The sequence below is a fragment of the Myxine glutinosa genome, chromosome 2 (genome assembly GCF_964187855.1).
Source record: "Myxine glutinosa chromosome 2, kmMyxGlut1.1, whole genome shotgun sequence".
Lineage (NCBI taxonomy): Eukaryota > Metazoa > Chordata > Myxini > Myxiniformes > Myxinidae > Myxine > Myxine glutinosa.
The window spans coordinates 65,416,266-65,439,871 of NC_136262.1; the positions used below are offsets into that span (position 1 = coordinate 65,416,266).

Genomic DNA, 23,606 nt, shown 5'->3' on the forward strand with positions numbered 1-23,606 from the left:
TTATATTATTCCAGCAGCAATTATACCCATCATCACGCAACAGCCGACACTGACCTGGCACAACCAGACAAATTTTCCTTGTGTGGTAATTTATTAAATTTCGGAGTTGACATGATGGCATCCGAGACACTGGAATCTAGGTTTTCAAGCATGTCAGATGCATCAGGCAAGGTGAAGGTATAAGGAAATCAAAAATTGCCAAATGAATTGATCAGGTATAAATACAAATTTGGTGGCAGAACAGAATATACGAAACACCAATGCGGCTTATCTATGGCAAAATGAACACTGACCATATATCTTCCCATATCGGTTGAAGACATCTTCCATCTCTTTCTTCTCCATGTTCACAGGCAAGCAGCCAACAAATATGCGTCGCTCCACATCCTGCGGCTCAAAGCTGTTCGTCCGACGTTCATCTGACATCAGGTCATGGATTTGATCCTGGTTCCGATCCAGCGAGCGGCTACGTGACCTTTTCCTCGACATGTTTGCGCTTGCACTTTCTTTTTTTGCTCGTTTTAACACCTCAAAAGGGGGGTGGCAGGGAAAGAGGAAATAAACAGAAGTTCCAATGTTGACAAAAGAAGCACCTTAACAAAATAATATCAATTTATTATGGCATGGAAGGTACTCCCATCTTTTCTCTCAAATCAGCTGGAAGGCAGTGATGACAATAAAAAAATTTATAAATATATATATATTTTAATTTATTGCTCAATGAGTTTGCTTAGCTCTTACATTTTTTTTTAAAAGTGTAAAAGGAAGGAATAAAAACACAAAACACAACTATCTTTTTTTAATGTCAGGGCTGGACATCAACAGTTGTCCGACTGTCAGGGAAGGGTAATCTGTCCATTGGACAAGTGAAAACCTCAATAAACCTGTCCGACAGGTCAATTCTATCACCAGGAAGTTTAATAAAGATGAAATATTTCAACCTTTGGGGTTTTCACAATTCTGAAAATGAAGACATGAGATGCCGAGTAAAAATGTGCAACAGACATTTCACTGCTTACCTTCATGTTCACAGTAAGGCCTCTTGCTACCTTATCTGCCTTAGCACGAGCCCACAAATCAATTATCGCTAAATACAGGAAAACAAATTAAGGTTCGGAAAACTGCCTTCGCGGTGGTCGTCTCCGTCCAGACTTGGTGGTGTAATGGTTTGAACATCCACACTAAGTTTAAAGTCAGCAGGTCGACCCTCAGTCAATTCATACCAAATACTCTTCTTCCTTGCTTCACGCTCAGCATTTGAAGACAATAGAGCACGGACAAACAAAGCATATGATGGCAACCGTAACGCCAGCTTTGATGGTCTGAATGGCCTCCTGCATTCATATGCCTTGTAAAGGAACTACAGTTTAAGAATTATTTTACGACGCAGTCATACACATCATATGATAATAACTGCAGTATTACACAATGTACAGTAAATTCATGTGGAGTAAAATAACACAATGCAACATGAATGTGATATTATACCATTATAGCAGCAGCAGCTATAGTTGTTGATATTTTTATTTTTGGAGGGGTAGAGTGAGGGAGGAGGGGTTGAGCAGTAAATAACTGGATTACATTGCTTGTTTGTTTTTAATCTACGTTCTTATGACTTCCGACACAGACACACACACCCCGAGCTTGGGGAAAGGGGCACAACTTCATGGGGCACCAGAGATGTTGTTGGCACCAGAGATGCCTTTTTCATTTTTCTCTCCATATGGTGTTGGGCTAGCAGCTAGGGTACCGGCTTAGGATCCTAGGATCCTGGGTTCGAATCCCGGTCGATCGCTGAATTAACGCCAGGGGGGTTGACTCAGCCTGTCATCCTTCCGAGGTCGGCAAATTGAGTACCAGTTCACTAGTAATTCCCTGTTTGTCGTAAAAAAAAGGCGACAAACAGGGTTGGCGGCAGGAAGGGCATCCGGCCGTAAAACATTGCTTCAAAAAGGGGACCAAAAAACAACAACAACCACGGTGCCCGAAAAAGGCCAACCCCCGCTTTGCGGGGAAAAATGGCCTCTGCAGGTGGTTATATTTTTTTTATTCAGCAGCACACGAGGGAATATTTCAAAAAGTTGTGGACAGATTATGACAAAACAAAGTGGACAAGTTGGTTCAGTGACGAGAACAAGCCAATTCGATTTTGGTTCAGATCCAGGTGCAGTTCCGGCCTATCAATGCGATACAAAACGTAAACTGTTCAGCATGGCGGAGGTATGTGCTCTACCAAGTGCCGTTCTCGATACTTTTCTGCAATGGCTGTGTAACCTCGATTAAACAACCGCAGAAATAGGAAAGGTTTTGTGTTCAATCACAGAAGCACAAGTTTAATGTGGTACAACTGCTTCATTAATTTGCCGTGTCTGTTATGTATTTATTAAATAGAGTACGTCACCAAAATCACCAACTTTCCTGATTGTTACAGGAACTTGGAGAACACTCACATTGCTTTGAGTGCGGAAAACAGTGACGTTACTCCTGGGTCGTCAAAAACACACTGTACTGCATTTTCACCCCCCTATTAAATGGAATTTGTTCATAAGCGAGGTGACTTACCTGGGTCTTGTGATTAGTGAAAAAGGTGTTGCTACCGACCGACCACGCCAATGTAAAAACAGTAAAGTGGCACATACAGAAGAATCTCAAGGAGGTCTTGTGGGGCTATGTTCTTACGACCGCCGTTTTATGATAAGAGTTCCCTATTGATTCTTGTCTTTTTGCAATTGTTGTTTTCATGTATTGTTATGCATTATGTTTGCCACTCTGTCAAAGCGCCTTTGGGCTTCTGGAAAAGCGCTATACAAAATAAATGAATTATTATTATTATTATTAAGAGTTCACAGAGGGCGCTAGGCCCCTTCATGAGCTGAGAGAGAAGGGGCTAGGTTTGTTTGGTGAGAGAAGCGCATTGAGGCATTCGCTAAATTAAAGAGGTGCCTTATGACAGCACCCAAATTGGCTTACCCCATTAAGGAAGGAAATTTTTGTCCTGGGCAGTGATGCGAGCCAGGAAGGATTGGGCACATACTTGTCTCAGGTCGAACAGAGAGCTGAATCTGAGAGCGTGAATGCTTACCTGAGCAAAATTATTGTGCTCCAAGCAAATAACTATTGGATATGCTGTCTGCAATGGTGCAAATTGGACAGCCAAATACTGGATCAGTTACATTGATATGCTCCGTCACTATATGGTACTCGAATGTGCAATGTGCATTGTGTACTAATGACGTTAACCTGTATGTGCATGCACTGAAGAAGATCTTACCAGTCTTGTGGGCTGCAGACACACCTAACTACAAGTGATAGATGGTAAAATACCATCTTAATCATACTACAATACGCCATTTGTGTCTGTCCCTCTGTCTGATGAATTTTTGACGCCAATACATTCCGTCTTTACTTATCCAATCTCAACCAAACTTGACAGGATGACCAACGCAACGGTTACATAATGAAGGTTGTAGTGCATTCATTTGCCCACCTCCCCAAGGGGGTTTTCTCCCCAAGCGGCTTATCCCCACCATTGCCGTCAATGGGGTTGCGTGTTGAGGTGTATAGCCGTATTAAGTTAGCTTTATTGTGGCATTTGTCCAAAGAAGAAGATTTATCGTGGCATTTTGCCAAAGATGCTTTGAATAACAAAATTAATGATAATCGCATATTGTTAATGTTTATGACAAAACAATATTAATACTAATAATGTCCCACTTCCCCAAGGCGTTTTTCCTGCAGTGATAACGTGTTTAAATAGATTATCGTTATAATGGCGTTTCCGTGTGAGCAACAGCTTCTACAGGAAGAAAAAATATTATAAACCACAAACACATATGATTTGCTTTTTTAACAGTCGCTAATGCTGTTTATAACACTAAATGAAGAAATTTGGAGGATTCCCGACATCCATGAAGTAAGGTTTACTTACAGAACTGAGCGAAGATCTATGGTACTCTATATAACCCACAAATGTTGAGTTCATAACATGGCCCTTTCTTCCATTACCGTGGCATTTTCCAGAGCGAACTTTTGAAACTCACTCCCACTGTTTAATACGAAACAGAGGGAGGAAGATCGGGGATGTGCTCATTTACCAAGCAGCTAGCTAGCACTTGCCAAACCAGCCGTTCCTTAATGGTTTTGAATTGAGTGCTTGCTCGAATGCTTAAATAACTTGGCGATCTCTCCAAAAGAAACTTGGTAAATGAACACACACCCAATGTTCTTGAGATCTGACCTTCGATCGACTGCAATCTATATACCCCAAGGAGGAACGACCCTTTCTGCAGCTCCCATAGTGTGTGGGTGCACGAGTCTTCTAAATAAGGAGAAGACACACCCAGGGATAAAAGCTGACTTTGAAGGTGGTGCACGATCAGTACGAAGAACATCCAAAACATTTCCTCACACTGCCACAGACATTACACTCAAGCAAACTATCAACTGTGATACTGCTTGTCGACAGACTGGAATATTCGCATTCACCCAATATGTTCGGGCACGGAAGAAGAGGTGGTCCGTGCCACGATCAGCAAGAAGCGCTGTTGTCACATGCCTTCTTGAGATGGCTCGACTGTTATGTAAGGAAGAAATATCCAAAGAACGTTGACCATATCGTATGGAACATGACAATGCAGATAGTGAAGCACTTGCAAAGCAGATAGAGGAAACCGACAACCCGTTCAGTGACATACACAGAGATGACAAACTGTACTGCCTGTCGACTGCACGTGCTGCTTCCTCTGAAGTTGCTGAAGATCGCAAAAATCTGTATAAAACTGGGAAGTTGAAAAATCAATTCATCACCGAGTGTGAAGCCAGACATGAACGTTTCGAAGAATCTATCAGAAGACACAAGGTAAAGAATTCTGCAAGTAATGGGATCACTGTGAAATTAACCGCCAGAGATCTCAATGTGTTGGGATTAAGCTTCACACCAGGTTTCTTTGGCCAGCTTGTGTATTTAGCAACGCAGCAGTCCGTAAGTGTGGAGCCCATAGTATCATATCCCCTAACACCAGCACCTCTGTGAATAGCGCACATCAATGGAGCTCTGTGCTCAAGCAACAAAACAGTTCTTGACAAGAAACTAAAGAGGAAACTGATCCATATATCAGCTGATGTCCGACCTCAAGTGGCTTTTGTGGACTTCATGTTCTTCATGAGGAGCAGGAAACCTGAAAGAAAGCGGATGATACAGATGTCTTGGTTCTACTGTGTCTGCACCACATGCAGAATACTCTTCAGGTGACTGTCTATCTGGCTTCAGACAGGTGACTGTCTATCTGGCTATGGGGCTCAACGGTAAGAACAATCGGCGGCTGATCAATGCAGCCAGGCTAGCAGACATCTTATGCCCAAACTTGTGCACCGCCTTGCCCACATACCATACCATGCCCGCATTCTTCCTGTTGAATAACATCATGTCACCGGCTCCATGAAGTATCCCATTTCAGAAACTCAAGGCAGCGGATCCAGCCCAACTACCACCTTGTGGATGTGAGCATTATCAGAAGGTGCTGTGTACAAACGATGTGGCATACCTGTGGAGGCATGCCCATCTACCAACTCCAATCACATGGGATCCAATGTAACATGGCTGGAAATCTACTTATTAAATTGTTTGATGGGCCACAATGCCAGATAACTTGAACATGAACAACTTGGTTGAGGATGACGGTTTTGACCTCAGTTCAAATTATGACTCAGATGAGGATATCGATGAAGAATGGTCAGATACGGACAACAGTGATGTGCATGTGTTATGATGTTTAAAGTCACAGTGAAATGGTTTATATAAATATGTACTGTACATACATGTTCAATGTGAATATAACAATTTCATTTTCATGTTGTCTTGTGTCAAGTGCATTATTGATAAAATATGTGTTTGTAGCAAATATCAAACCTGACTGCCATTACTCATATGTTTACAGACTGTATTGCATTGATAAAAATTATTCACTGCACATGAAACCTTCATATCAAGAGGATATTGTTCTGATAAAAGTCATTTTGCCCAATTTGATCGATTTCCATGGACATGTCCATGGATATTTCCACTTTAGGATAGGTGTTTACTTGTGGGCCTGTGACTCACTCACTTTTGCAGATATGGACCTATATACCGCTCATTTGGTTCGAGAGGACATGGTCCAGTTTTCTGAATAGATAATACTAAGTTTTGACTCGCGTCCTGCATGTGCCACTCACTCAAAGATGAAGGAAGTGACCTTGGTGAAAGTTGTTTTTCCCATTTTCAGAAAATGAAATCCATACAGTTTAAAAATTAGAAGCTATCAATCCAATTTGGTTTCACTGGTGGATGCTGGTACGACTACAGTAACTCACCACCAAAATTGTGAGATATGAATGATATATGGTCAGGAGAGCGTACATGTTGACAATGAACTTCTCCGAACCCAGCACCACTGTAATTAACACGTAAATGGGCGTAGTACATTAACCCACCACTCAGAAACCTCAAGACTGCAATTTTCTGTTGCCTATGGCCACCCTTTATATTTAAAAAATCATGCTAGACAAATGACAAACTCACTAGAGTGAGTGAAAGGTTGATGATGGTGAAAATGATGATTGGAAAGCTCTTGGTGAACGTCATCTCGGGATATGCTCCGTAGGTTGGTCGGAGCGATGAAGAGAAGGACAATTTCTTGTGTGCAATAGAGAAGCTGATGGAAAACATGAAAGAGAAGGAAGTTGTTGTGGTAGGAGGAGACCTAAATAGACATGTGGGAAGGAGTATGGACGGTTTTGAGGGAGTTCATGGGGGTTACGGATATGGTGTGAGAAATGGAGAAGGTGAAAGGATTTGGGAGTTTGCTGATGGAGCTGATTTGTTGATTTGTAATACTCAGTTCCAGAAAGAGGATAATAAGCTTGTTACATACACGTCAGGTGGGTCGACGACAACCGTTGACTACCTGCTTGTGCGTAGGCAAGATAGGGGGCACCTACGGGACACAAAGGTTATCCCAGGGGAGGAGGCTGTTTCACAGCACCACTTGGTTGTCTGCGACATAAGGGTGAAAGGTGCGAGGAGAGCTCGGCGGGTGAAGTACCAACCGAGAATGAAGGTGTGTAGGTTGAAAGAGGTGACAGTGAGGGGGGCATTAAAAGAGAGGCTGAGTAGGGTAGAGGATGATGTGGTTGAGCTTGAAAGTGGTTGGATGTCAATGAAAGATAGTCTGTTGGGAGCCGTTGGTGAGGTATTGTGGATGGACAAAAGGACCACCGAGGCACTCGAAAACATGGTGGTGGGATGATGAAGTTGGAAAGAGGATTGACGAGAAGAGGAAGAAGAGGAAGATAAAGTTAATGGAGCATGGAATGAAGGTATTGGAAAGGGTGTTGGAGAGGAGGATAAGGAAGAAAGTGAAGATTGGCGAAATGCAGTTTGGATTTATGCCAGGAAGAGGAACGACAGACGTGCTTTTTATTGTGAGGCAGTCACAGAAGTACATGGAGAAGAGGAAGAAGTTGTTTCTTGTGTTTGTTGATCTGGAGAAAGCATTCGATAGGGTTCCACATGAAGTAGTGACATGGGCATTGAGGAAGTTAGGAGTGGAGGAATGGTTGATCAGAGTAGTGATGGCAATGTACAAACGAGCGTGCACAGCTGTAACGACGAAGGATGGGAGCAGTGGTGAGTTTGAGGTGAAGGTGGGAGTGCATCAGGGGTCGGTACTAAGTCCACTACTATTTGTAGCTGTGATGGAGGTGCTGGCTCGGAATGTAAAGGAGGGTTTACCGTGGGAGTTGTTGTATGCAGATGATCTAGTGTTGATTGCAGAAAGTATGGATGGGCTGAAGGAGAAGATGAACAAGTGGAAGGAATGTATGGAGACAAAAGGTCTGAAGGTTAATATAGGAGAGACGAAGGTGATGGCAAGTAGTAAAGCATGTGGTGAGGTGGAAAGAACTGGGAAGTGGCCGTGTGCAGGAAGGGTGTCGGAGTGAATTCCATTCAATGTACAATGTGCGCTGAGTGGGTTCATCAAAAATGTAGTGGTTTGAGAGGGTCATTAACCAGTGTGGCAGCTACATTCAAGTGTAAGGTGTGCACAGTGGGAGCTGCAGATGGAGGAAATGTTGAGTTGGATCTTGGAGATGGCGTGAAGCTGGAAGGTGTGAAAACATTTTGTTACCTAGGAGACATGCTGAATGGAGAAGGTGGATCAGACTCGGCAACGGTTGCTCGAGTGAGATGTGCATGGAAGAAGTTTCGGGAACAGAGTGGCGTGTTGACAAGGAGGGGAGTGTCGTTGAAGTTGAAGGGAAAGGTGTATGCTGCATGTGTGAGAAGTGTTATGATTTATGGGAGCGAGACATGGGTAATGAACGTGGAGCAGCAACGAAGGCTGGAAAGGGTGGAATTGCGAATGGTTCGGTGGATGTGTGGAGTATCGTTGAGAGAGAGGAAGACAAATGATGAATTGCGAAAGATGGGAATAGAGCCTGTGATGGATGCTGTGAAGAGAAACAGTTTGAGATGGTTTGGTCATGTGTTGAGGAAGGATGAAAGTGACTGGTTGAGAAGAGTGATGGAAATTAATGTAGAAGGAAGTAGAGGACCGGGAAGACCGAGAAAGACTTGGCTAAAGATGGTCGAAGAAGAAATGCGAGCAAGCGGGTTGACAAGGGGATTCCCACAGGTGACTTCACTAGACTAGCATATATATTGTTACATCGGGTGGTAGTCAGGTTCATTATGTCAATAAATTATATTTCGTTCAAAATCATGGTAGATTAGCAAACCTATACATTTTTGGAAAGGTTATAGCATAAGGAAACTAAAAATCAATGTTTACATTTGGAGAGATACCTGTATGGCGGCCATTTTGGATTTTCAAAATGGCCACTGTAAAATACATATTTTGTTCTATTTCTGCCTCTAATTACCCTAAAAACTTTTAAAAATAAACTAAACCTATATTTTCAGGGACAAGGAATCCAATGAAAGTATCAAATTAGTGCTGTGGGGAATGGTAAGACACGAATCAAAGGTTTTGAATTGCAAAATACTGTCTTTATATTCGCGATAAGTTGCATAATCAAATACATGTTATCATTTTGTACAGGCAGTTAATAACATCAAAATGTGTCACAATAATTCATATCACCAAACATACACAGGCAGTCAGCAAAATCATATATACACATGCAGTCAGTATAACTTCACATCTACACAGGCAGTCAATGACAAAATATACACAGGCAGTCAATGGCATCAAACATACACGATTACAGAATATGCCATTTAGAGTTCGTCATCACCGTCCTGTGTGTCGTATCCGACAATATAGTCCGCATCGTTTTCACAGTCCGTTCCACACAAGCAAAGGTCGGTCAAATTGATTGGCAAATCGAATTGGTCGAATGGTCGATCGAATCGAATTCGATGAATCGAATCGAATCGATCGAATTGGTCGAATGGTCGATCGAAGCGATTGGTCGAATTGAATTGGTCGGAATTGGCAAATGTAAACATTGATTTTCAGATTTTCCATGTTATAACGTTTCCAAAAATGTATAGGTTTGCTAATCTACCATGATTTTGAACGAAAAAACATAGTGAACCTGACTATGGGGTAGCAATATCTAGAGCCAGATAGATCTGAATAGGTAACGTGCTTTGTCTGTCGCGGTAAGGAATCTACTTGTAATAAGTTCCATGTCTAGTCCGATTTGTCGGTTAAGATGTATACTTGTGAACATACCAGGATGTTCGTGTGTTAGATAGAGTCGGGATTTAAAGATAACAGCCCCTGTGTGTCGAACATGGTAGTCAAACCTTTGTCCCTTATGGCAATGCACTCATTTAGACACTTAGTTAGGCACTTTATTGCAACACTAAATAATTCCCTTCCCCGACATGACTGGAAGAAAACACCACAGGAAGCCAGTTCAGGGCACCGCCAGCTACACCTCCGCTAGGCCTCGAGTGCCATGCGCTATCACCACGCTATGGTCCTGTGATTGGTCAGCGCGCTAGGCGCGAACCTCCAGCCAACGAGTGCGAGAGGCGCGAAGCTGGAAGGTTCGGTAGAAGTCGCTGGTAGGTAGCGCGCCAAGGCTGACGTCACCGGCAAGGTTATATCAGCGCGCGCCGAACGACATTTTAGAGAGAGCACATCCGGTTCTTGTTTGCGCAGCCCTTCCTCTTGGATATCCGGTGCTTCGTCTTGCGCAGCACGCTCTCTTCGTCTTGGCAGACCGATCGTGAGTGGAGATCGACCTTGTGTGGAGATCGCTGGCGGTGCTTTGGGCCGTGTGGTGCTTTTGGGGCGTTGGACGCGTGGTGCTCGGTGCTTTGGAGCTTGGTGCATGGACCTTGTGAGCGGCGAGAGGCTTGGAGCGGGGCCTGGTGGCACGCGAGTGGGGCCGAGTTACACTGCAAGACGACGAGACCAGATAAGACCGCACGTCACGTACACTACATAACGAACGTGTTATTTTCGTTATTCAGTCCCCCGATTGTGTTTGTCTGGTGTGTGGGATCCCAATTTAGGAACTTTAGTTAATATCGCGTTTCCCTGTCCCTGCCTTTATTTAATAAACCCTTGTATTATTTTCCCCTTCCATTCAAAAGCTTGTGTCCGTGTCGAGTTAATTTCCTTGCAGGATCGAAGCTGCAGTCGGCGCGCTCCAGGTAAGCTTTTACCGCAGCTCCCACTTTCCTTCTTCCTCCCGCGCGACCATAGCAAAATCCGTATTGGCCGTCGCCTCAATTAAAGCTGTTTTTCGGTCCATCCGCGAGCCTCTGGTATTAACCGGAGGCTATGCACGACAATATGTACACATCACAAAAAAACATTATATACCAACTTTAACAAAGCCAACTGGCCTAATTTCACACAATACACATATATACATGCATGGCTCAGATCATGGGTACACTATACACTATACAGTCCTCAAAAGCATGTCATGATTATTTGGAAATTTAGCTCCCTGAAGGTTAGTAATCTTTTTGACTGTAAAGTTAACACTGAGGAAGCTCACAGAACCATAAATTAAGACTGTACTGCTTTTATATTTACCTGGCATGATTTAAGATCATGAAAAAAGGCCCATTTTTTGATGCTCAAATGTTACATGAAAAGTACGTGCATTTTTGTTGCGCCTCTGTCAGTATTATATTGCTTTTCTTGTTTCATTTTGATATTAAAACGAAAGAATGAAGTCTTATCTAGGTGTCCATTATATGTTTGATTCATTAATCCTACTTGGAAAATATTAATTATTGTCTAATGAATATTTGTGTACGTACATAACGCTTCGTGTCCGCACGTGAAGAACATTTTGAAGAATGGAATTTCATATAAGTATGAACTTAAAATTGACAACAACTATATAATTAATTGTATCAGATAATGGCTAAACAACACCATAGTGTTGAGATTTTCACTTATGGAAATCGAAACACGATTTTTCTGACGAAAATATAATCGAGCAAGTTTTCGTGTCAGGCCCGTTAGGCCAAACAAAAAAATATTCATGTTTAGCGGCCCCGCCCGCTTCCTTTTTAGAGGCCGCCTCCTTTTTTTTTTCTTTTTTTTTTTAAACATCGTTCAACTGATCGCGAGCAATCAATTTTCTCACTCTCTCGATTTGATAGTCTCCATCATAATTGTTTCATGGCTGCTCACACAAAATAATCCCGTCTGTGATACACGTACATACAGGTCCGGCAGTAATATGCGGCTGGTTGTTGTAGACTAGCAAAACGTGTGAGCGTGCTATAGAATGTTAGCGCTAGCGTGCTAGCGTGCTGTAGTGCTGTAGTTTATTTGCAAAGTAGAGTACATGTAGCTTTACCATGTTAGGAAGAAGATATAGTTGAGAAATAATGACATATAATGTAAAATACATTTATATACATTATTGCATTGTAATAATAAAATAGGTAAGATATTGTTTGCAAATCTCATCTTGAATTTTTCTGTATACCTGTATAAAGACACAAAAGAAAACAAAGTACAGTATGCAAATATATGAAATGGTCTCTTTTACTAGTCTTTTATTAATATGTTACTCAGTACATGCTGTATTTTGTCAACACAGATCGTCAAGACCCAAACATTCTACATGTATTTCAAATCTAAGGAAACAAAAAAAGCAGGCGACCATCTTGGGAAAAATGAGCCTGGTGGCCATTTTGAAAAAAAAAAAAAGAAAAAAAAAAGGTGCCTCCTCCTCCTTTTTTTCAAAAAGGCAGGACGTTAAACATGTTTTTTTTTTTTTTGGCCTTATGTACGTACACTTCGATTTAATTGCACCAGCGGAAGTGAAAATTCGTAAATAGCACTGATAAATGAAAGGTGAGTGCGTTTACCAATTATGCACGATGTCAACTCGCATGCTTCGTTTTCCGCGTGTCTCCCAAGCCGTCAAGTTTCTTCGTGTCCGGCCATTGTCGTCTCGCGTTATGTACGTATTTTGGAGTGTGTCAACGAAAGCCACGTCAGCAGTCTCTTCGATTTCCATCCATAAGTAGCGGTTTCACTCCTAGATATTCACCAAGGTAAGACGATTACGTCTATAAATATTTATAAGAAAGTTTGATGCAGATTAAAATGATATAACCAGAAAGAATTTGACATTTTGTGCTCTCACAAACTAGCTTGGTCTCGCTGTTGTGTGATCATCGACATGCCGGCCATTCGTGTCCCAGTTATATTCGTTTTATTGCGGCCGGTAAACGAACCACGCAAACGAAACTTCGTTAAATTTGTACTCTTATTTTGGTTTAATTTAATTTAAAATTGTAATCAGTTCATTTGTTTTTTCAAGAAATGGTACCTGGCGAGTTTCTGCAAAAATGTTTACGTACATAACGCAGATGCCGTTGTCTACTGGCGTATCCTTTGTTTTCACTGACGTCACAGTTACCCATCTCGCATTGCGCGGCGGCCATTTTGATACCCAAGCTAATCTGTCCGTGTGCGCTGATATTGATTTGTTGCGTTGGTTTATGGTGAATGCGGATCGCAAAAAGTCTGTTTTATAAAGTAATTTTGTTTGTTTTGTCACGTTCATGTGGTGTGGGGTGCCATCTAGTTTATATTACGTATTGTTGCCCAACAAACACAGAACATTCGGTTTAAGTTTGCCGTGGACCAGTGAACTGGTGAACACCTGGGCAGTGGGTCAACCTGCAACCAACTACCTGTAGAACAGACTTGGAGTGTACGTAAGGATACGGTAGATCCAGGCTTGAGTATGGCTAGCAGTGCGAGTGCCAACCTTGGCTACCAAGAGACGCTCCCCCCGGACGATCTTGTTCGTTACAAAGAGAAGATTTCTGTCATTGGGTGTGACCCTTATGGTCTATCAAATGATCAATTTGAGAAGAATGTGAGCAAGTGGCCTCAGGTGACCCACATCGACGTGATCAACTACCTGTTGTTCAGCAAATCGGCCTATACCAAAGATGAGTTGAAGAAGTATAAATCCCTCGAGGCATACAGGTTGTACCAAGATGGATGGGTGCGACAAATCCTACACAAAGAACTGAATTACGTCCACTTGATTCGATCCAAGGTATTAATATATTAAACAAACATGTATTTTTTAAAGCTGCTTGTGTTAATGTTATGGACCTGATTGATTAAGTGCCCTCCATTTGTTCAAAAACCACTGCAGTTTTAAGCTGTGCATGCATGTGTGCATACTTTGTAGACATGTGACGCACAGTGCGAAGTGAGTGCCGCCATGTGTGCTTTGTGCGTATGGCCATAAGTCATCACCTATATTTATCATGTAAGCAACGAATACATAGCACATTCTTCACATGATAAAATCGAGATTCATTTTGACCGAGTTGATAAGAGTACATAACTTTAGAAAGTTTATTGGACAGTTTCAAATTCAATATTTATGTTCCAGGTTTCGCATTCCATGAAACATGTTCTTACTGTTAACAAAATGCTCGGAGCAGACAGGTGTGCGATCCCACTGTGATTCTGTTTGGATGTCACAGCGATTGATGGCAACCTTCCACAAACGCCGCCTCTCTTCACGTAAATTTCTTGTTTCCTCACCCTGATTCAGTAGAAGTTTGGGTGTTTTGTAAAACTTAACTCCTGGCCTAACGCCTGGCCTGTTTGAACAACGAAATACGCCGCAAATTGGCATGACTGGTCGTGAACAAAAACTATTTAATGTGAATCCGCTGACAACGTTGTTCGAGAGGGTATCAAAATGGCCGAGGTGTCCCAGGGTGCCCTGCGCGCGTGCTCCGATGACGTCACAAGAAAACAAGCAATTGTCTTTGGCGTGCTTGTCAGTGTCCTAGTTATGTACGTGCATAGTGTGATAGAAAGAAACGGTCGAACGCAACTTCATCGGAATTTTTATTTTATTTTATATTAGTTTAACATCGTAATAGTGTGAATGGATTTTCTAGAAACATCTTTCCTGGCGAGTTTTTGCTAAAATGTTACGTACATAACGCAGACACCATCATCGTCTTGCTTTGTTGTCTTGTCATGGTGTCCGTGTTATGTACAGCTATATCACTCAGTACAAAGCTGTAACCTGTACTAGCTGTCGCAAAATTTCACTTGGGTTCATCCTTTTCTCTGGTAGTGATATGTAACGTTTGTTTTTATACTTATTTCCATAGATTTTGAGTTTGTTTTTGTATGTCTTGGTGTTGATTAATATGTACATAACCAGGGACACGAAATAACTTAGTTTCTCTTCTCTCTTAGTCCCACATATAGCATGTTAAGTTATGAATATTTACTCAGCCAAATAACGTCTTCCATCATAATTGTGATTTAATTTTGCTTCAGTAATGGGTAGGCTAATATCCTTAGCACATTATCAAGGAATTAAATGAAACTGATATGTCACCAGTATAATTTATAGATTATAGCACCTAAAATTGAGTGGACAAGCATTGCCTACAGTTACGTATTGATTTAATTTTTTAACACGAGCCTCACCAAATTTTGCTGTGGCTTGGCCTTTCTCTTTGGTGATATATAACATTGGTTTTGATCTTTTGATAACTACTTTATTAAAAGTAAAAATTATTTTCTTATGTTGTGTGAATTTTGTGATGTACATAACTGGACACAATTCGGGTTTTATTAAACAAAGTGACTATAATTACGCCAGTTGTGAGCCATTTCTAGTAGCAATTGGGGCAGTTACGACTGGAACAAAAATAGCCTCTGTGTGAAGGTTATACTCTTTGTTTGCGATATTGAGCTTTCAAGTTTATGGTTAAGGTTTATTTGTTTTTATTCCCAACAACATGGTAGTTTTACTGGAGATGGTGTAACAGTATACAACTGTCATAACAATAACCACTGCATTTATGCAAGCATGCTGAAGAGGGTGGCTAAGAATATAAAGGGGCATGAAACGTTGAAGCGGGAGATTAATTTAGAAGTGTATACATTTGTACATGTACCTGACAGCAGGGTTCGAAATAAAGGTTCAAGGGTAGAAGAGATGCAATAGTGGCTTTTAAGGGTAGTTACTACATTGAAATGCACAGCAAACCATTGAACTACATTTTATATGATTTTTTGGTTTTCATTACCATACTTGAGTTTTAATATGAAGTATTTGGTGTCCTAGTTATGTACGAACATTATAGCTAAAACTGTAATAAAATAAGAAGTTGCTTTGTTTCCATGAAAAATTCTCTCTTCATGTGTGTATTTCAGTATTTTCCTTCGTTTAGTACCATCAGTTGCTAATATGTTCCCAGTTTACAAAAAGACGAGAATGTTTATGCCTGGTAGAGAATTGGTTGTCGCGTATATAACGGTGTCCACATTTGTTTTAGACATATTGCGATTGCTTTTGCACAAAATAGTGTGGTTCTGTTTATGGTTGGTTTTATCATACAAATAATTTTTTCCCAAAAAAATTCCCAAAATAAATTTAAAGATAAATGCAAGCATGAGGAGGACACCGAGTTATGTACACGACATTTGTGATGATGTGATCTTAAGGTGACTGATTGCTGTATTTACATGATGTTTCAAGCTCTGGCACTTTGTGTGTGTGTGTGTTGTGCAATGTTTGAAGATTAGCTTGATGATATTGCCCCCCTGTCTTTGAATTTCAAATTTTAGCTAAAATGTAACACTTGTGTACCCATGATCTGAGCCATACACATAGTTATAAATTTTGGGTTAGGGGCATACATAGATTTAGGTAGATCTGCATAGGTAGGTGTCCGGCTGTCGTGATAGGGAACCTCACCTGTAATAAGTTTTGTCTAGCCCGAAGGTCGGAGTAAGCTGCGTATCTGTGTCCCCGCCACAAGGGGGCGAGGCTTGATAACTAGAATTAGGGAATAAGGATAAGATTCCTTTGTGTGTCGTTCTCTCTGTGATCATACCTGTGTCCCTTATGGCAACACACTCATATACATTAGATAGGCCCATTAGCACAACACTAATTAAATCCCCCCTCCGGCACAAGACGATAAAACTGACCGGAAGAACCAACAGGAAGCAGCCGCGTACAACAGAGCCCTGGCAAGCAGACATCGGCCAAGCAGGCAATAGCCACGCCCAGAAGGACTCTTGGTTGACAGGGGGGAGGGGCGAGCAACAACCAGAGCACCGATTGGAGAGTAGGGAAGAACATGTGATTGGTCAGGGGAGGGGCAGAAAGCTTCCCCATGATTGGGGGTAAGGAAGGTGAAGGAGCGCACACTGATTGGCCACCAACCAATGACACCATGGCCAATCAGGGCGGAAGGCGCAAAAACCACTACCTAGAAGCAGGTCGCTGATTGGAGGAGAAGCGCCGGTGAAGTGAAAAGGCACGAAAGGCTACGAGTAAGCGACGCACTGGTTGGAGGGGAAGCGAGCTGACGTCAGAAGACCGACAGTAAAACCTCTCACTCGCCGGCATTTTCCTCTCCCCTTTGTCCTTCTCTTGTTGGCTGCCTTCCCACTTGGACCTCCCTTCTGCCCTTGCCTTTCGTTCCCGATGGAGTTTCGCTTCGAAAGACGGTGAAAAGACGTTTGAGCGCCGACGATTATCTTCCCCAGCGTTCATGTGCAAACGGCGAGCGTATGAGCTGCAGCAGCCGGGGGACCATTGCACACTCGCTCGCTTGGCGCGAGAGGCCTGGTGAACGGGGGGCCGGTGGAACGCCAGCAAACGGGACTGAGCGGTTCACGCTGACCAGAGATGTGTCGGACGTTGCCTGGTCGACCTGACACTACATCCATGGACAGATACAGTGCATCCAGAAAGTATTCAGACCCCTTCACTTTTTTCACATTTTGTTATGTTGCAGCCTTTTGCTGAAATCGTTTAAATTCATTTTTTCCCTCATCAATCGACACACAATACCCCATAATGACAAAGAGAAAACAGAATTTGAGAAAGTTTTGCAAATTTATTAAAAAGAAAAAACTTGAAATATCACATTTACATAAGTATTCAGACCCTTTGCTATCACACTTGAAATTTAGCTCAGGTGCCTCCCATTTCTCTTGATCATCTTTGAGATGTTTCTACACCTTGACTGGAGTTCACCTGTGTTAATTCAATTGATTGGACATGATTTGGAAAGGCACACACCTGTCTATATAAGGTCTCACAGCTGACAATGCATATCAGAGCAAAAACCAAGCCATGAGCTCGAAGGAACTGCCTGCAGAGCTCAGAGACAGGATCGTGCCGAGGCACAGATCTGGGGAAGCCTACAAAAAAAATTCTGCTGCATTTAAGGTTCCCAAGAGCACAGTGGCCCCATAATTCTTAAATGGAAGAAGTTTGGAACAACCAGGACTCTCCCGAGAACTGGCCGCCCGGCTAAATTGAGCAATCGGGGGAGAAGGGCCTTTGTAATAGAGGTGACCAAGAACCCGATGGTCACTCTGGCTGAGCTCCAGAGATCCTGTGTGGAAATGGGAAAAACTTCCAGAAGGACAACCATCACTGCAACACTCCACCGATCTGGGCTTTATGGCAGAGTGGCCAGACGGAAGACTCTCCTCAGTGAAAGACACATGAAAGCCCACGGAATCTTGTTTCTCACAGTCTGAGAGTCCTTTAGGTGCTTCTTTGCAAACTCCAAGCGGGCTTTTATGTATCTTTCACTGAGGAGAGGCTTCCTCAGCTCTGCCATAAAGCCCAGATCGGTGGAGTGTTGCAGTGATGGTTGTCCTTCTGGAAGTTTCTCCCATCTCTACACAGGATCTCTGGAGCTCAGCCAGTGTGACCATCGGGTTCTTGGTCACCTCACTTACCAAGGCCCTTCTCCCCCGATTGCTCAGTTTGGCCGGGCGGCCAGCTCTAGGAAGAGTCCTGGTTGTTCCAAACTTCTTCCATTTAAGAATTATGGAGGCCACTGTGCTCTTGGGAACCTTCAATGCAGCAGAATTTTTTTTGTAGGCTTCCTCAGATCTGTGCCTCGACACAATCCTGTCTGAGCTCTGCAGGCAGTTACTTCGACCTCATGGCTTGGTTTTTGCTCTGATACGCATTGTCAGCTGTGAGACCTTATATAGACAGGTGTGTGCCTTTCCAAATCATGTCCAATCAATTTAATTTACCACAGGTGGACTCCAATCAAGGTGTAGAAACATCTCAAAGATGATCAAGAGAAATGGGAGGCACCTGAGCTAAATTTCAAGTGTCATAGCAAAGGGTATGGATACTTATGTAAATGTGATATTTCAGTTTTTTTCTTTTTAATAAATTTGCAAAACTTTCTAAAATCCTGTTTTCTCTTTGTCATTATGGGGTATTGAGTGGAGATTGATGAGGGAAAAAATGAATTTAAACGATTTCAGCATAAGGCTGCAACATAACAAAATGTGAAAAAAAGTGAAGGGGTCTGAATACTTTCTGAATGCACTGTATGTGCTCTGGAGTGCTGTTCTAGTTACCTCTGCCGAGGTGGATGGAGTTTATGTTTTCACCACTGTCTGTTTGTCTGTCTGTGAACAGGATATGTCAAAAGGTTGTGGATGGATTTGGACGAAATTTGGTGGAGAGCTTTGGTATGTGACAAGGACGAAATGATTAGATTTTGCTGGAGATCTCGATCCAAATCCAAAATTTTTTTTTAATGATTCTTCGCCATTTTTGTGATGGGGCCAAAATTATATACAGCATGATATTTCAAGAAGTTGGGGATAACTTATGACAAAACTAGGTGGATAAATTGGTTAGGCGACAAGAACAAGCTGATTAAATTTTGGTTTAGGTTCGTCTACGAAACCTAAACTCCAGCCTGGTGGAGGTATGCTCCCTACCGAGTGTCGTTCTGCTTTTGTTTTACGTGTGTTCTCATTGCACATAATCTTTATTGCAGTGCATCTTTACAGGTGTGCTCATAGGTGAGGGCGAGACTACCGGAAGTAAGCTGTAACACGTGCCCTTTTGTGGTTTGTTTTCAACGTATCCAATCACGTGACTTGTCACGAAGGGTGCACTAACCGGAAGTTACGTAGTTCCGCGGGCGGCTATACAAACATTTCGTATTATTTTTCATAAAACTTTATATTTTTAGAAAGAGAATTACTTCTAGCTTGTCGGAAAGTTAAAATTTTAAAGATCAGACAAGAATTAAGCGAGGTATGATCAAATAACCTACACCGTTTCCATAATTTCCGGCTGTAACACGTGCCCTTTTGTGGTTTGTTTTCAACGTATCCATTCACGTGACTGTTGTCGCGAAGGGTGCACTAACCGGAAGTTACGTAGTTCCGCGAGCGCCTGTTGCACGTTACCCAAAATGTGTGGAGTGAAAAATGGAATGCAATCTGCAAGTTTGCAAAGCCAAAGAGCGTCTGACCCCTTCATATACTCAAAATGTACACGTGCCCCCTAAATACCCCCATACCTTTGCCCAAGAGAGTTGGCTCAATAGAAAGAAGTGGATCCTCTGGGAAACGATCAATGATATAAATGTGTACTTTTATATTAATATGAGCCTGTTCCCGACCTACAATTCAGCGGTCATTAACGATAAAGGTAATTTTACCTCATTCAATGCAATGTCAATGATAGCTTACAGTGCAAGAAAATAATAATCAAACTCACGAAATTGTATAAAACAGATTGCGCAGTGAATGGCGTAAAATATCGACAATAAATAAATAAATACCAGCTCGTGCCAGGAAATATTTTCAACCCTCGAATAAAATAAGTTGTTGAGGTAAGCGCCCAAAATGCGATCTCGAGTAATAATACATACATACATACATGCCACATTTCAAATGGAACAATAAAAATTTATACTTGGAGAAGGCCAAGGCGCAATCCGAGGCGTAAAAGAGCACGCAATGCGTGCGCGCGCTCGGATGTCACAAACTGTTATGTAAAGTTGGACTAATAAACGTAAATTATCGATGAAAACGTGTCAATAAACCGTCTAAACATCGACTTTATCACAGCATACAATCAGAATGATGGCAAAAAAAACCCCCATAGCTCCTCACCTGGTCACTACGGAAAAGAACCCCAATGGCGGCAACGGCGACAACGAACGATTTCCTCGTCTCCCTCGTTTCTTCGCTGAAACAATTTATTTTTTGATATCGTCTTAAATTCTATTCTTTACACTGAGTTTTGAACTATAATCGATGGTACAATGTCGATTTTTCACTCAGTAGAAAAGTATCCGAAGGGTAGCAAAAATTAATAAATAACCGATGAATTACATACACCGCATCAACTCCAAAACCACCGAAAGCATTTCCACACGGATTTATCAGTTTGGGGTCTCCGATAGTTTTTTTTCGTCTTTGTTAATTTTTATTCTCACGCTTTTTGTACTTTTCTTTATAAAAGTTTTGCTTACCTTACTCTTCGTCTTACTTATTCAGGAAGGGCTGGGAGAATGGAACATTGACGAAGCTTCGGGGTGGATAGTCGACACAACAGAACAAGGCGAGAAACGATCCTGCACAGATAGATTTCACCACTGCTTTTCGGGACACTCAACTAAAAGTTACAGGAATCGGTAATTCGTTCCGGATCGAGGCAAAAAAAAAAAACTGGCATCCATTTTAAATTTTGCGAAACACTGTGGGATCTTTAGCGTCCATCATCAACCTACTTGCGCTGGCAGGACGTGTGTGTGTGTGTGTGTGTGTGTGTGTGTGTGTGTGTGTGTGTGTGTGTGTGTGTGTGTGTGTGTGTGTCTGCCTGCCTGCCTCTGCTCGTGTCATTGGTTATTTCCATATGTGGGTTTTAGAAGATGGACGAACCCTACCAGGTCTCCAAGTATCCACCTTCGTGTGTGTGTGTGTGTGTGTGCGTGCACCGTGCACGTATGTGTATGTGTGTGTGAGTGTGTGCACGTACATGTGCTTGTATGCATGGAAGGTGCTTTTGCCTGATATCCCCACACTTGTGTGGGTTTCAGGATATGCAAATACAACGGACACCTACCGGTTCTCAAAGTATCCACCTCCGTCTGTGTGTGTGTGTGTGTTTGTGTGTGTGTGTGTGTGTGTGTGTGTGTGTGTGTGCACGCGTGTGTCTGATCCAGACAACAACATACGTTTACCATTTGAGCTTTTGTCATCAATTTTTCAACAAACCTTTATTGAAAAATATGGAGAATTAAAAATTGGGTCAAAATGTGAAAGGACAAAGTCTTAGTAACTACAAATAGCCCTGATCAGCCCCACCTCAGGGTATCAATCGTGAGATCTCTTTTTTGTTGTTTTTATAATCGCTCCTGTATTTTTTATTTATTTACCATTGAGCTTCAGTGTATCTGTCCAGTTCAAAACATTTCTACCAATTGAACTTTTGTCATCAAATCTTCAACAAACCTTCATTATGAGAATGTTGAGAACAAACAAAGTGTACAATTTTATTAAACCATCGTTTTGGTCAAGTTTGTTTTTTAGTACAAAGCGGACCAAACTGAGCAACCGGGCAAGAAGGACCTTGGTCAGGGAGGTGAACAAGAATCCAATGACCACTCTGACAGAACTACAGAGTTCCTTGGCTGAGATGGGAGCACCTGCCGGAAGGACAACAGTCGTTGCAGCACTTCACAAATCTAGGCTTAATGGGAGAGTGGCCAGATGGAAGCCACTCCTGAGAAAAAGGCACATGACAGCACACCTGGAGATAACAAAAAGGCACGTAAAGACTGAGAGCACGAGTCAATAAATTCTGTGGTCTGATGAGACGAAAATTGAACGATTTGGCCTCAACACAAAGTGCTATGCCTGGTGGAAACTGAGCAAAGCTCATCTCCCATCTAACACCATCCGAACTGTTAAGCATGGTGGTGGCATCACCATACTATTTGGATATTTTGCAGCAGCAGGGACTGGGAGACTTGTAAGATAGAGGGAACAATGAATGGAGCCAAATACAGGCAAAGCCTCGAGGAGAACCTGCTTCAGAATGCAAAAAGACCTGAGACGGTGGTGAAGATTTACGGTTACAACAGGACAATTAACCCAAGCATACAGCCAAAGCAACACTGGATTGGGTTCAGAACAAAAATATGAAAGTCCTTGAGTGGCCCAGACAAAGCCCAAACTTGAATCCCATTGAGAATCTGTGGAAAGACTTGAAGATTTATGTTCACCGACGCCCTCCATCCAACTCGACAGAGCTTGAGCAAGTCTGCAAGGAAGAATGGGAGAAACTCTCCAAATCCAGATGTACAAAGCTAATACAGATATATCCAAGAAGACGAGAAGCTGTAATCGCTGCCAAAAGTGCTTCAAAGAAGTATTGATTGATTCAGGAGGCTGATCACTTATGTAAATTCGATTTTTCCCCATTTTATTTCTAATTATTTTGTAGAAATTTCTAAAAAAACAAAAAAACATTCCACTTTGACATTATGGGTATTATGTGTAGATCAGTGACAAAAAATCTCAATTAAATCCATTTTAAATTCCGGCTGTAACACAACAAAATGTGAAAAAAGTCAAGAGGTGTGAATACTTTCTGAAGGCACTTTATCTGTTGATATTTCGTCAGAACAGCTGTGCACAAAGTAATCTGAAAGTAACAAAATCATTTGCTGAACAAAGGCACAAGAAGGTATTTAGAGAAATCCACTGGCACACATGCAAAAAATTGAATATCGCAGTTCCAACTAGAACGGCACTCGGTAGGGCACATGCCTCTGCCAGGCAGAACAGTTTGCTTTGTATCCCAATGATAGGCCGGATCTTGATTTGGACCTGAAGCAAAATCGAATCGGCTTGCTCTCGTCACCTAACAAACTCGTCCACTTAGTTTTTTTTTTTTTTTTTTTTTTTTGTATACAATATCGAGGCTCGTGAAAGAGCGAACATTAATCACACAGAAAGACAAACCGACACATAAAACATATAACATCGGGAGCGGTAGACAAGATGGGGAGAGAGGGGGAAGGACACAAACACAACATTTGAGAGCAGGGACCGAGAGACATGGAGACATCGAGAGATCTGAGAGAGGGCGAGGGCTTTGGGGGGGGGGCATGGGAAGGGGGCGGTGGGAGAGGTATAAAACATATGGACACTGCCAGGACTTCCAGGAAAGAAGTTGGAATTTCAAACAAGGTAGATCTGGTGTGAATTAGCGGGGGTAGAAAAGATCAAGGTTTTGGATGGGGGAAGATA

The 23,606-nt window shown here is 42.2% G+C and overlaps 1 protein-coding gene across 5 annotated transcripts in view; it reads right to left on the minus strand.

The window, feature by feature from the left end:
* The window catches only part of LOC137418603 (nuclear receptor coactivator 5), a 109,817-nt gene extending 89,097 nt beyond the window's left edge, over positions 1-20,720 (minus strand). The window contains exons 1-3 of one of the 5 annotated variants that reach the window (XM_078773390.1): positions 16,252-16,328; positions 6,560-6,692; positions 294-528 (exon numbers count right to left, since the gene is read on the minus strand). In XM_078773390.1, coding sequence (XP_078629516.1) covers positions 294-528; positions 6,560-6,622 — 298 coding nt within the window. In that variant the 5' untranslated portion in view covers positions 6,623-6,692; positions 16,252-16,328. Of the gene's footprint in view, positions 1-293; positions 529-6,559; positions 6,693-16,251; positions 16,329-20,459 lie in introns of those variants that run through there. The other 4 variants (XM_078773391.1, XM_078773393.1, XM_078773395.1 and 1 more) reach the window with 4 other exon arrangements.
* Positions 20,721-23,606: the final 2,886 nt, after the last annotated feature.